At 48.5% G+C, this 13,566-nt stretch overlaps 1 protein-coding gene across 4 annotated transcripts in view; it reads right to left on the bottom strand.

The window, feature by feature from the left end:
- PTPN3 (protein tyrosine phosphatase non-receptor type 3) overlaps positions 1–13,566 on the bottom strand; it is a 110,952-nt gene that overhangs the window by 18,481 nt on the left and 78,905 nt on the right. For all 4 annotated transcript variants that reach the window (XM_044265171.1, XM_044265175.1, XM_044265173.1 and 1 more), the window contains exons 17-19: positions 13,327–13,383; positions 12,157–12,313; positions 8,748–8,908 (exon numbers count right to left, since the gene is read on the bottom strand). In XM_044265171.1, the coding sequence (XP_044121106.1) occupies positions 8,748–8,908; positions 12,157–12,313; positions 13,327–13,383 (375 nt within the window). The remainder of the gene's footprint in view (positions 1–8,747; positions 8,909–12,156; positions 12,314–13,326; positions 13,384–13,566) is intronic.

Below are 13,566 nucleotides of genomic sequence, written 5' to 3'. Positions count from 1 at the left end.
ATTTTTTTTTTATGAATACGGGAAATAGCCTGAAAATTTCCCAGTAGGGAGAAGTGTTGCCTAAAATTATGGTACAGTCATACCACAGAATTATGTGCAATGAAGAGAAGAAGACTAAAGCACAGATTTGGAAGGATATTCATTCATCTCTTTCTAAGCAAAGAATGCAAGTTACAGAATAAAGTGTGATCCCTTTGATATATAACAGCACATTTGCCACTACTGGGTATTTACCCTAAAGATACAAATGTAGTGATCCAAAGGGGCACGTGCACCCAAATGTTTATAGCAGCAATGTCCACAATAACCAAACTATGGAAGGAACCTAAATGTCCATCAACAGATGAATGGATAAAGAAGATGTGGTATGTATATACAATGGAATACTATGCAATCATCAAAACCCCCCAAATCTTGCCATTTGCAATGACATGGATGGAACTAGAGAGTATCATGCTAAGTGAAATAAGTCAGAGAAAGATAATTATCATATGATCTCTCTGACATGAGAAATTTGAGAGGCAGGATGGGGAGTTTGGGGGGTAGGGAAGGAAAAAATGAAACAAGATGGGATCAGGAGGGAGACAAGCCATAAGAGACTCTTAATCTCACTAAACAAACTGAGGGTTGCTGGGAGGGGAGGGGTATGGAGAGTGTGGTTGGGTTATGGAGGAGGTATGTGCTATGGTGAGTGCTGTGAAGTGTGTAAACCTGGCGATTCACGGACCTGTACCCCTGGGGCAAATAATACATTATATGTTAATAAAAATAATTTTTAAAAAAGACCAAAAAATACATTTGCATGAGCACCAGAACAAGTTTGGAAGGACAGGCACCAAGTTGTTATTTGTAAATGTGTAACAAAGAGAAAGAAGCTAAAAAAGATGGGAGTCAGGAGACAATTCTACTTCGCCTATTTCTGAATTACCTGAATTATTACAATGCAAATTCTTTCTTTTTTTTTAAAGCTTCTACTTAACTTTTAGTTAGTTAACATACGGTACAATATTGGTTGCAGGTGGAGAATTCATCACTTACATACAACACCCACAGCTCGTCGGAAGTGTCCCACTTTAACGTCCATCACTCATTTACCCCATCCCCTGCCCCCCTCCCCTCCAGCCAAATTCTTTTCCTTTTTTTTTTTTTTAAAGATTTACGTATTTGAGAGAGAAAGAGCACGTGAGCGATCAGGGAGACTCCCAAGAAGACTCCCCGCTGAGCACGGAGCCCAACACAGGGCTCCATCCTACCACCCTGAGAATCAAGACCTGAGCCAAAACCAAGAGTCAGATGCCCAACTGACTGAGCCACCCAGGAGCCCCAGCCAAATTATTTCTTAAATTCCAATGACTGAATGAGGGAAAAAAAGAACCTAGAATAAATCTATATACAAAATTTCAAAATTCGGGGTGCCTGGGTGGCTCAGTGGGTTAAAGCCTCTGCCTTCAGCTCAGGTCATGATCTCAGGGTCCTGGGATCAAGCCCCGCATCCGGCTCTCTGCTCAGCAAGGAGCCTGCTTCCCTTCTTCTCTCTCTGCCTGTCTCTCTGCCTACTTGTGATCTCTCTCTCTCTCTCTGTCAAATAAATAAATAAATAAACCTTAAAAAAATTTCAAAATTCTACAAAAAGCTGGGTGAACAGGAAGATGATTTTGGGGGCCTTCAGAGAGTAGGACAACAAGCTCATATTCGTGTCTGCCTTGCCAAGGTGAACAGTGAGCCCTATTTCTGCTGAAATGCTTCAAGTCCTAGTCATCCACTTAGCTTCTGAAGGTGTTAAGAGTTGGTTTTCAACATCCTTTAATCTACTGACTTTTCCTCCAGACCCCGGGAGCTGCTCAGCAGGCTATGAAAACACTCTTCTGAGAAGGGTGATTCAAGGTGGAGAGTGAGGTGTTGGAAACCCAGGTATGTCTTTCCAGAAGGGTCAGGGATGGAGAGAAAGGAATTAAAGACATCAGCCAGAATCCAGAGGAAGCTCTTTCAAGAACTCCTCATTGCAAAAGGACACTTGGCTGGGGTCAGTCCCAGGCTAAGGGTGTGTGAGCCCAGGAAGGAGCTGTCAGTCACGATCCCTTCAACTCTGCCCTAAAACGAGAGCAACCAGGAGCCTGGCGAGGGAGTTCCAGGGGCAGTGGGTTAGAGGTTTCATTTAACAGTTTTGTTAAAAGCTGTTAATTTTTAAATCTCAGAGTCCTTTGTTTGCCTCTTATTGGAGTGCAGTTCTAAGAAGCTGTGAAGCTAAGGGTAAATTATAAAAAGACCAGCTGAGAATGCTTTGCAACAGAAAAGCCGCATTTATTTATTTATTTGGGGGGGCTTGGGTTGGGCTCTTTTTTTTTTTAAGATTTTATTTAGGGTGTCTGGGTGGCTCAGTTGGTTACGCGACTGGCCTTAGGCTCAACTTATGATCCTGGAATCCCGGGATTGAGTCCCACATCTGGCTCCCTGCTCAGCAGGGAGTCTGCTTCTCCCACTGACCTGTCTCCTCTCATTCTCTCTCTCCCTCCCAAATAAATAAATAAAATCTTAAAAAAAAAAGATTTTATTTATTTGAGAGAGAGAGAGTATACAAGAAGGGTTAAGGTCGGTGGGAAAAGCAGACTCCCCACTCAGCAGGGAGACCGACACAGGACTTGATCCTGGGACTTGAGGGTCATGACCTGAGCCAAGGATAGTCACTTAACTGACAGAGCCACCCAGGCATCCAGAACAATCCTATTTAAATTAACGCCAATATCACCGGCTCTGGCTTCCAAAGACAGAAAGCTGAAGAGTGGAAGCTAGACCTCTCTCATGCAGGACCACCGGGATGGGTAAGATGATGTGGTTTTCCAGACTAAACATTTCTCCAAAAATTCCCTCTAATATTAAAGAGAGGGCTTCAGGAGAGGACTGTGATCTCATCAGACCTCTGGCCCAAGTGAAGGTGTGAACTCTGGTGACCCCTCTCAGACGAAAGCTTCTGACACCTCAGGGGCTCTGACCAGTGGATGCTGGCAAGGCCTCACACAGGGGAGCTGAACTTCCTGTCAACTCTATGACCAGAGAAAGGGAGAATTCTCAAAGGCTGAAAGCCCAGGGAGGCCGGGATTGGTAGGGAGGAAAAGGGAAAAAACAGGGAGAAAACAAACAAAAAAACCCCAAAAAACCAAACAAGTAAAAGGAGGGGTCACTGAAGGGGCAATGAACGAGGAGAGATCAAACAGCCGAAAGACTCCCTTTCACACCCTTGGCAATGACCGGGATCTACTGCAGGACAATGGTTCTTCAAACGACCTACTTCCTGTGTCAAGCACCCAACAATGATCTTCATGAAGCCGGCCATCTTGCCTGCTTGGCTCTCACCATCGGCCCCAGGCCAGCACTCTACTGGACCCACAGTACGCGCTTAATCAAAAGGTGTAGCGGGGTGTTCAGCTTTGGACACCACTGAGTAAAGCAAAACAAGAGGTGTCACAAAGCCCCACACCTAAGTGGAGGGTAACTCCTTTTTCAGGAAGACCTTACGAGGCTGTTTTGCCTTGTAGTACTTGGTGGACATAATTCACTACTCAGGGACCATTTGTCTACACTGGGGACTCCCCCTTTCCCTTATACCTGACCCACCAGAGGGCCAGGGACCCTGTCTGGAGGCCCTCTGGAGTTTCCCCCTACATTCCCATGAAGGTTTGCTGAAATAAACACTATTGCTAGTAATTTGGGGACCTTCAAAAGTGCTACTTGAAGCAGATCCCATGGCTAGGATTAAGTATGCTTTTGGAGTCTGTTTCACGGGTAAATACAGGACAGTGAGTCGAGGTGGCCCCGCCTTTAAAATAGGCTTCCAGAACTTGAAATGTCAAGCCCTCACACTTGCTCCTGGGATCCCACACATTATAGAATGTTCTCCTTGAAGAAAAAAAAAAATCAGGGAAGATTCTTAAATGCTTTTTTTTTTTTTTTTTAAGGTATGAATTCTAAGCTTGAAGGTATAATCGCCTTCACTAATTTCTACGTGTGTCAATTTAAGCCTCTCATTAAGTCTTCAGCTATCTCAGTCCTTCCAGATCAGCCTTCATAGTAATCATGGGAGCCAGTGACTCACTTGTTTTGACATCGATGAATGTTTCCTACAAGGGTGATGTAGGAGAGACTTTAGGGAAAATGGGTCAGAAGAGAGAAAAAGGAAGGCTTCTGATTTTGTAAAGGAGGAAGACATTGAAGTGGGATAGGCAGGGGTTTCTGAGCAGGATGTGGTCTCTGGGGGAGTCCTATAGCCTCTGCTCATATCTGTGCAAAGAGGGAGGAGGAAAGTGCATTTCCTATCCACCCCGCTCCAAAAGTCTCTGCAGACATCTTCACTGGACAAGGAGGCAGGGAAGTTGCAAGCCACCTGGTCACACGGATGGAAACAGGCACAAAGGTCCTGTACTGGGAAAGCTGGTTCTCAAAGGACACCCCCTCCCTTGCTTCAATAGAAAAGGTCAACTCAGGGAAGGCATGAAGTAAGCCACGGGTTTTCTTTAGGAAGGAATGAACCTGGGGCAGACTTAATGAGTTCCTTAACAAAAGAGCATCCTGGAGATGGTAAGACTTGGAGCCACGCAAACCCCAAATCTTCTCCTTGATGTGAGACAGACGCCCAACCTCGGCTGAACCAGGCAGTGTACTCAGGTAGTTTGACGCCAGTCCGCTCACTCGGAGTAGCTCCTGCGGGGCAGCTCCGGGAGGGAGGGGCTCAGGCTGGAGGCTGGTGAGGAGCTGGGGGGCATCTGGCAACGGTGAGTTCTGACACTGACTAGACTTCCACACAGATTCGGATCCGACCTCGGTCCGACCAGCGACTTAACACAAGGCAAGTCCCAAACCCCCAGCCTCATTCTCTCCACCTAAAAAAGGCGCCCTCCTCAAGTTGCGAGAATCAACAGAGACAACATATGTGAAACATACTGGCAGATTCCACAGTGCTACCGAAATGCTCATAATTATTAAGCGTGATCTTATTACAGCTGGGACCAAACGCTTTCTGGAACACATTAGTAATTGTTTACCAAAAGCCACGGGAGGGACAGGGAATTCCCCTGGTGAAAAAAATGCTTCAAAACAGGCTTGGCTGAAAACCAGCTAGCCATCACAGGAGGGTTCCATCTACGGCCCAGCCACCCCAAGGCGGGCTCTTGGCGTTGGTGAGTGGGTGGCATGGGTACCCACTCTCACCCGTTGGAGAGGGGGCAGCTCCCTCTTTCTGCTCCTGTCCAGAGCACAGCCCTCATCAGACACTCTGTCATCTGCCAATGGCACCACGGGGCAGGTGGAAAACCAGAACAGCCAAGATTCTGGAGTCGGACAGCTCAGGCTTCCAAACCCAGCAGACATGATCACTTCTTGCATGGAGACAGCCTGCTTTTTTCAAAAATAAATAATTATAGTTGTTACTCTTTATGGCCCTCTTATCCTACGCTAAACAACACACTGAGTATTTATCTCATCTAACCCTTACAATTGACCCATGAGATACCCAATTTACAGGCGGGGAAGTGGAGGGTACAGAGAGGGTGAAAGGGACAGGCTGCCTGGGGTCGCACAGGAAGCGAGGCACAGAGTCAGGACTTAAAGCCTGGCTCTGGGTGGTGAGATTGCTTCTCAGATCTTTTCTAGTTCTGATGCTGCACTATTCTAACAACAAATCCCACACGTCAACAGCACTTGGTTGTTTCCAGAAGTTGTACACTTGTTAAGAGAGCAAGCTTCTGTCTGAGTTAGCCTGTCTGGTTTCAATCGGGCGGAACCATTTATGGTGCCACAAGCTCTCTGGGACTCTGATCGTCCTCCATACAGCGGGGACAACAGTTCTGTGAGGCAGTGCCCATGAGGCACTGGACTCAGACTATGAGCTAAATTCGGGGTCTCCCTTTGTGCGAGTCTCCTGTCTGACCCAGCTTCCCTGAGCACCGGTCCCCTCTAGCAGCAGGGGTGAGGGGGACATCCTTCCCATTCTGTAGCAGGGGTCGTTACATTACGTTCCACACTCTTGGGCTCCTTGGGACGTATGCGGGGACATGGGGAGGCAGGGCTCCAGGTGCCCCACTTGCTCCAGCACAGAGCGGCTCTGCTGTTGTCTCTTCTGCAAACGATCATAGTTAAGAAGAGGGTTTTCCTACTCCATCTCTAGCAAACGTACAGACTAAACGAAACGTGCGCATACTGAAATGCAACGCTAGCATTTCTGTGTTCTCCATTCCTTATGCTGCGGTCCCCTGGATCAGAACCTCCTGCCCATCCTGTGAGGTGGGCCCGGGGTGGCTGACCCAGCAGCTGTGGGCTGCGCCCCGTTTCACAGGCTCCTATCCATACAGGTGGCCACCCTGAGAGACGCTGCTCAGAACCACAGGGGATAGTGGGCGCTCCTCCCTCATGTTTTTTTAAGCTTCTTGGTGAAGTTCAGTGGACAGTGTTCAAGGAAAATCTTATGTGGGATTCCCACATGGGAAATGGAAGTGGAGCCCACTGAGCAGAGGGGGTTTTCGGGAGTACTGTGTAAGACCACAGCCAAGCTCTTTCCTCTTCGAGTGCCCACAGTGCCTCCTTGTGGACAATGTGATCAAGGACACGCAGTGTGCGACGGAAGGACTCCCGACACCTGGAGGCTCTCCCAGGACTCCTTGGGGCATTGCTCAACCCAGGTAGGCGTGTTTCCCCGTGCTACCTGACACCGTAGGGGCTTAGTCTGCATTCGGACTGTGACCTTCCTGGAATGACCTTCCCTCTGCACTTAATCCCATCCATCTTGTGAATACATCTCACCCCAGACCACCTCCTGGAACCCCCCACATCCATTCCCTGTGGAACATACCACTACCAGGAAAGGAAGTCTTGCCCTACCTTGGTCTTTCTTATTTATTCTTTTTAAAGATTATTTCTTTATTTGACACAGCCAGAGAGAGAGAGAGAGAGAGCGAGCAAGCACACAAGTAGGCAGAGCAGCAGGCAGAGGGGAAGGGAGAAGCAGGCTTCCTGCTGAGCAGAGGGCCCAATGCTTGGCTTGATCCTAGGACCCTGGGACCATGACCTGAGCCGAAGGCAGACACTTAACTGATGGAGCCACCCAGGCACCCCCCCTACCTTGGTCTTCAGCTCTTTCTGGGTCTCATGATATATCCCCCAAATATACCAATATTAGACTATTAGCTGGCTGGGGCCAGAAATCCTCTCTTTCCCTCCTCATGTTCCTGACCTCAGCGCACAGTAAATACCCAATACACACTACTGAACTGGTGTCTCCATAGTGCCTTCCTGCCTTTCCCATCCCCTCCAATGCCAAACACTTAGTCATATTACGTAACTCGCTCTTACCCTCTCCTTGTTCCAATTACTCAGAAGAGTGTTTAAAAGTGTTGAGTTTTACAGTGTTTAAAATGTATATTTCAATTTTGAACTTTTTGCACTGCAAGGCCAGAGAACACAACCCTTTCGTTTTCTTCCTTCAAACTTAAGTCAACACAGCCTCCTGCAGGACATTGGAAAAAAGGGCTATTTCTCTTCGTAGATATCCAGTATAGGTCTATCAGTCCTACCAAGTAATCATGAGTACTCCCCGTCTTAACCCGATTTCATTTCCGCAAGTTATGAAGTTATTTTTTGTTTTTTGGGGGTGGGGTTAATTCCCTTCCCCTTTTACTTGTGGGTTTTTATACTTTCTACTATTGCTCAGATACGCATTGCTCTAATATTATTATTTCCCTTCTATTCTTGATGCCATTATAAACCTTTCTTTCACTTAAGATTCTTTGCTGTATAGTGTTTCCTATTTAATATTCGTACCATTCATACTTTTCTGAATCAATACGTGACCACGTGTATTTGACAAACTTCTTAGTTTTGCTTCTATGACTTTTCTCTTTCTGTAGCTTTCCGGTGAAAAATGGCATAGCCAACTTGAGCTTCTAATCGAATCTGGACTCCTTCTGGACTTACGAATCCGGACTGTGTATGCTGTCGTTGATCACGATCTATTCTAAAATTCTAGTTTATGTAAGGCTTCTTTGAGCTCTTCTGTTATCTTTTACGAACTACACTTCTTCTACCTTGAACTACACTTCTTCTACCTTGAAAACATTTGGAAGATAAACACTCACTCCATTCACTGTTCGTGATCAATACAATGGACTTAGAAACCGAACCTCCTTTGCTCCTGCTTCCTTCTTCGAGGGCCCTGCCTGTGCCTCTGTCACAGTCTCAATCCTGTGGTCAGAGGCCCCTCCTGGGGAAGGAAGACAGGGTCAGACTCTGGATTCTACTCCTGGTCACACGGTTCCAGGGGACCTGGGCAGGTCAGCTGCTCTGCCCTCACAGGATGACGTGACCCGCTCCAAACTACAGACGGTGCCTGGTGGGATCAGGCACTGGCTCCTCTGCCACCCTCTGGGCTCACCCATACTGCCTTTCCAGCACTTCTACTGCTGAGCGATTTGAGCTTTTGTGTTGGCAGCTAAATACGCTCAGAGTCCCTCCTCCTTGATGTGACATGTTTCTCCATGACGACCGAGCATTACTAGGTAAGAGGGTGAGGCAGAGTTCAGCACAGGCTGTGGTCCCATCCCCAGCTCTCCAGGCCCACTGCCCTACGCTCTGAACCCCCACCGTGTTCCCACGATGAGCACGGGCTCCCTGGTGCCTGGGGTCACGTGGCAGCCACTGAGCAGCCCACTGAGGCCGCTGTGGCTTACCCGCAGGCCGAGGACGTGGCCCTCGAGGTCTCTTACCTCAAACTGGATCAACACTGTCCCGCTTTCAAGGCCCTTCTTTAGCTGTTCCATGGATCCCTCCAAGGTGTCCCCACCCTCTGGACAAATGGGGAAAATGGCCTCAGGGAAAAGCTGGTTCAATTCATCTTCAGATTTGATGTCCGCGAACGAGTGCACGGCTGTAGTGAACAAGAAAAAGAGTTGTCTGGCAGGGGTAGCAACGTTCTGGTTGATCTGTTTCCTCAAAAAAAAAAAAAAAAATTGTACTTACGGCACCTGCACACAGATGGTTTAAAACAGCTTATTAAACGATTAAGCTCATGGTAATCACTTTCACCAAAGACACTACTTCTTGAATGATTCAGTAAGTGCTAATTATACAAAATGACATACTAATCTTTCTGGTTAGTTTTAAATGACGGTGTTTTGTACTCAGAGTCTTTTGACTAAGGGGGGAGAGGGTGAAAGAATGTTTTGAAGGAAACCTAACTTCCTCCAACTTTGTTCTCTCTGACCTGGTTATTCTTCTACCCAACTGTCTCCTCTCCCCTACCTCTCTTTCAGGTCCCCCCCCCCTTTTTTTTAAGATTTATTTATTTATTTGAGAGAGAGAGAGACGTGAGAGAGAGCATGAGCAAGGAGAGGGTCAGAAGGAGAAGCAGACTCCCCGTGGAGCCGGGAGCCCGATCCCGGGACTCTGGGACCATGACCTGAGCCGAAGGCAGCTGCCCAATCAACTAAGCCACGCAGGCATCCCTCTCAGGTCCCTTTCATTTGCTCCCTTAAAACAAGTATTTTACATGGGCACTCTATGACCGCATTGTCCCCCAGAGCCCAGTCAGCCTCTCCCTCAAGGCCATCTTTAGGTGGGAGGTTCCCAAGTATACGTATCAAGTCCTAACACCTCCTCTGGGTTCAGTCCTACCTCGTCAATTCGGATTCTGCCTTCATGTCAGACTCCTTGGGTAAAGACAAACCTGGGATCTCCACCATCCCTGCCCTGCACTAACTTCCTCCCCAGTCTCACATGCCTTTTTCTGTTTACTGCCGCTTTCTTCTCCAATCTCCCAAACTGGAAACTTTGGGATTATCTCTGAATTTTCCCCTTCTACCCAGGAAGGCAAGTCACTCTTTTACTCAAAAGCCTTCAATGGGGGGGTGTCTGGGTGGCTCAGTGGGTTAAAGCCTCTGCCTTCAGCTCAGGTCATAATCCCAGGGTCCTGGGATCGAGCCCCACATTGGGCTTTCTGCTCAGCAGGGAGCCTGCTTCCTCCTCTCTCTCTGCCTGCTTGTGATCTCTGTCTGTCAAATAAATAAATAAATCTTAACAACAACAACAAAAAAAAAAAGAAAGAAAGAAAGAAAGAAAGAGCCTTCAATGACTCCCCACTGCCTTCAGGACAACCAGAAAGGAGAAGGAAAATCACCACCATGGCATTTTCCCCACATAGTTGAATTGAATCCTGAACTAGCTACCACTGTCCCCATTTTACAGATGGGGAAATGGACTATCAGGGTGAAGAAGCTGTCTAAAGTTCCGAAGTGACCCAGACTATTGGTAGGTGGGGGGGGGGTGAGGGACACACAGGAGTCTGGTCAGTCCATGGGTCTCTGATCCAAAAGACCACATTCTTTCCACAGACCCTGGAAGCACATTTCTTCTGCTGTTTTGTGAAGATAATATGATTTCTGTTATGTCTGCTACTCCCTATGCTGTTGACTTATTTTTCTTCTAGTCAATTCGTTTTTATTAAATTGTTTATTTTTTAAAAAATGAAATGATCAGGGCACCTGGGTGGGTCAATGGGTTAAAGCCTCTGCCTTCAGCTCAGGTCATGATCCCAGAGTCCTGAGATCAAGCCCCGCATCTGGCTCTCTGCTCAGCGGGGAGCCTGCCTCTCTGCCTACGTGTGATCTCTGTCTGTCGAATGAATAAAAATCTTTAAAAAAAAAAAAAAAGGCTATTTCAAACTTCAGCCTGTTTCCACCTTCTAGTGAGGGTGGGCGCACTAGAAGTCAAGCACGGACTTGGGGGCTTTAGCCATTTTTGGCCCCATAATTTCAACCAGTCCCTCTTCCTCCTTCCTTTAAAAAATAAAATAAAATAAAATAAAATAAAATAAAATAAATATAAATGAAACAATCATTAGTTCTAGACAGTCTGTGGCACCGCCCTTTAGCTCTAATAGTTTACAAGCATCCATTTTTTTCCTCTAGAATCAGCGCCAGCCCCTTGCTATGGGCTGGTGGAGGACTCCCCTCCCAGGGAGGCCTGAGGACTCTATTCCTGGCCCTAGGATGGCCCACATCCCTGGGGCGCAGCCTGTGAGGGGGCCTACTCCCCGGGGGATTCCTGTTTCCGGCTTCATGGCGGCAAGGACAACTTAGCCAGCCTGTGACTTGGTTTCCTCATCCCCTCCTTCACGGTTAGGGATACCATGCTGACCTTCTAAGAGCGTTATGTAAAGCAATAAGCACAGCGCAAGGCCAGTTGCCCAGGGCTGCGCCAACATCAGCAGCTACGGCCCCAGAACACCCGCCTTGCTCGGTGTGGCATTGGCGGAAGGTGGGGGTGGGGCGCTGGGGATCTGGAGGGATCTGGAGAGATCTGGCGAGGCCTTAGGGATGCAGGCCAGCTCTGGGCTTATAGATGTATGGGGACAGAGGGAAAGCAGGTGTGTGGGGGCCTGGGGGCTGGGCGTATAGACACTGTGAGGCCAGAACAGAGGTGTGCGGCCGGGCCTCAAGTCACACACTTCTTCGCCCTTATTTTAAATCTGGGCAGAACGATTCAAGGGCTTGGCTTATTTTACAACAGCAGCAGCAACACCAGTCATGGTATTTAAGGGAAGCCATCCTTCAAACGCCTGCCAGGTATCAGGAAACATTCTAGGTGCTTTCCAAGTCTAAGCATCAGTCTGTCTTCACAAGAACCCCGTGACGGGGTGGTTATCGGAACCTTACTCTCCATCAGAGTGAACAGGAGCATGAACTGGGCACGACACTTGCTCGCGGCCCCTCCAACCAGCAGCGAAGGAGGGAGGATCACCCTGGGACCCTCCGCTCCACCGACTTCGACAGAACCCGACCCTTCATGAAGGGGCCAAAAACGCAAACGTCTGCGGGGCCAGGCAGCTGAGAAGGGGGTGCAGGGGAGCCGGCCGGGGAGGGACCAGGGCTCATGCTCCGTATCAAGGGGCTGGGTGGGTGCTGCCTACCTCCAGAGGCCTGGCCACGAGGGGCTGGGCCCTGCGTGGGCAGATCTTCACGTGTTTCAAGTGAGAAGTCGCACATCCTGGTTGGGAGGCGAAAGTTCTTGGATTTTCCAAAGCTGGCTACGAGCTCAACATTTTCAAAACCACGGAACGGGCCACATAGGGCCCCACCTCTCTAAGGCCCCATGGCTCCTCCCCGTGGCCGCCCTTACCTTTCCTCCTGATCACCAGGGCCAGCTCCCGCGTGTGGGACTCCCGGCTGGCTTTGATGAACATCACCACTTGGTCATGGGTGTGTTCCGAGATGTCCCGGCCATTGATTAACACGATTTGATCCCCTTCGTTCAGCTTAGGAATGCAGGTGTCCGCCTGGGTGGAGAGGAAAAGCGAGTTTCTTCGGTTACCATAACACAAGCCTCAAGGGCAGGACGCGGACGCCCTCGGAGCCCAGACACTTGAGACCATGTTCGTGTTCTCTTCTCCCTCGGGCACAACCGCGCCGTTATTTTTCTATCCGCTGCTACGCTGACACGGTCGCGGGTTGTGGGACCGTCAACGGTCCCGATGTGAGTCATACAGCGTTTCAGAATAAAGCTACGAGACTTACTGCAGCCTTTTCTCTACGACGGCCAACCTCTACTTATTACTGTAATGTAGTGACTATGAGGCTTCTGAGCTGCTGTTTTCTCGATGTGCTGTTAGAAAATGATTCGTCAGCCAAACGTGTTTGTCTCTCTGGCAATGGAGAAAGCCTTTGTCAGCGTAACACCAAAGGCAGAAACCAGCACGGAGAGCAGCAAAGCACCGAACAGTGTAGAACAGAAGCCTTGTAATTTGAACAGACACAGGCAGTAAGAAAAAGGAAACGATGGGCTTAAGGACCACGTATGAGTAAAAGCCCCAACCCGGTTCCTTCTAAGGAGATGCAATGTGGCTCCTCACTGTTCTAGAAAAGCAAACCCTCTCCTGAGGAGACCAAGACGGAGGGCCGGGGGGGAAGGTTGCTGGTGTGGGATGGTAGGTCCATGTGCAGAGTGAGCAGAGCAACAAACTCTGTGCCTCCGTTTCCCTTCCTTGAGAGGACTTCAAAATTTTAATGGGCACACCCATCTCCCGGAAATCCCGTGAAAAATGCAAATTCTGGTTTAGTAGGTCTGGGGTGGGGCCCGAGATTCCGTATTTCTAATGAGTTCTCAGGGGAGGCTGGTGCTACGTGGACCGGCAAACTTCTGGAAAAAAACACGGATTCCATTCTTTCTTTCCATCTCCATGCATGCACTGACACACACTCTCTGTTGCTGGGAAAGGAACGGCACACGGAAAGAGAAATGTTAGATTTAGCAGAAAACAAACATAGGAAAGAACGAAATGTGTTCACTTACAGGTGACTCTGGGTTTATCCTTGACACGACGAGAGGCATCTTTTGGTCCACTCCTCCCTGTAAACACGATAAATTAAAAAACAAAACACTTGAATAGCTCATAGCAACAAAGACACGCAGATACTGCTGACCCGGGGAGGGCTCAGACTTCACTTTAACCTATTCTCATCCACGGGTTGGCATCCTTTCAGGATTACAAGCTTTGCGACCCTGTGGGGTCTCATGGGGTAACCAGAGGAC

This window comes from Neovison vison, chromosome 9 (genome assembly GCF_020171115.1).
Source record: "Neovison vison isolate M4711 chromosome 9, ASM_NN_V1, whole genome shotgun sequence".
Taxonomy (NCBI): Eukaryota; Metazoa; Chordata; class Mammalia; order Carnivora; family Mustelidae; genus Neogale; species Neogale vison.
This window is presented reverse-complemented; position numbering and strand designations above follow the sequence as displayed.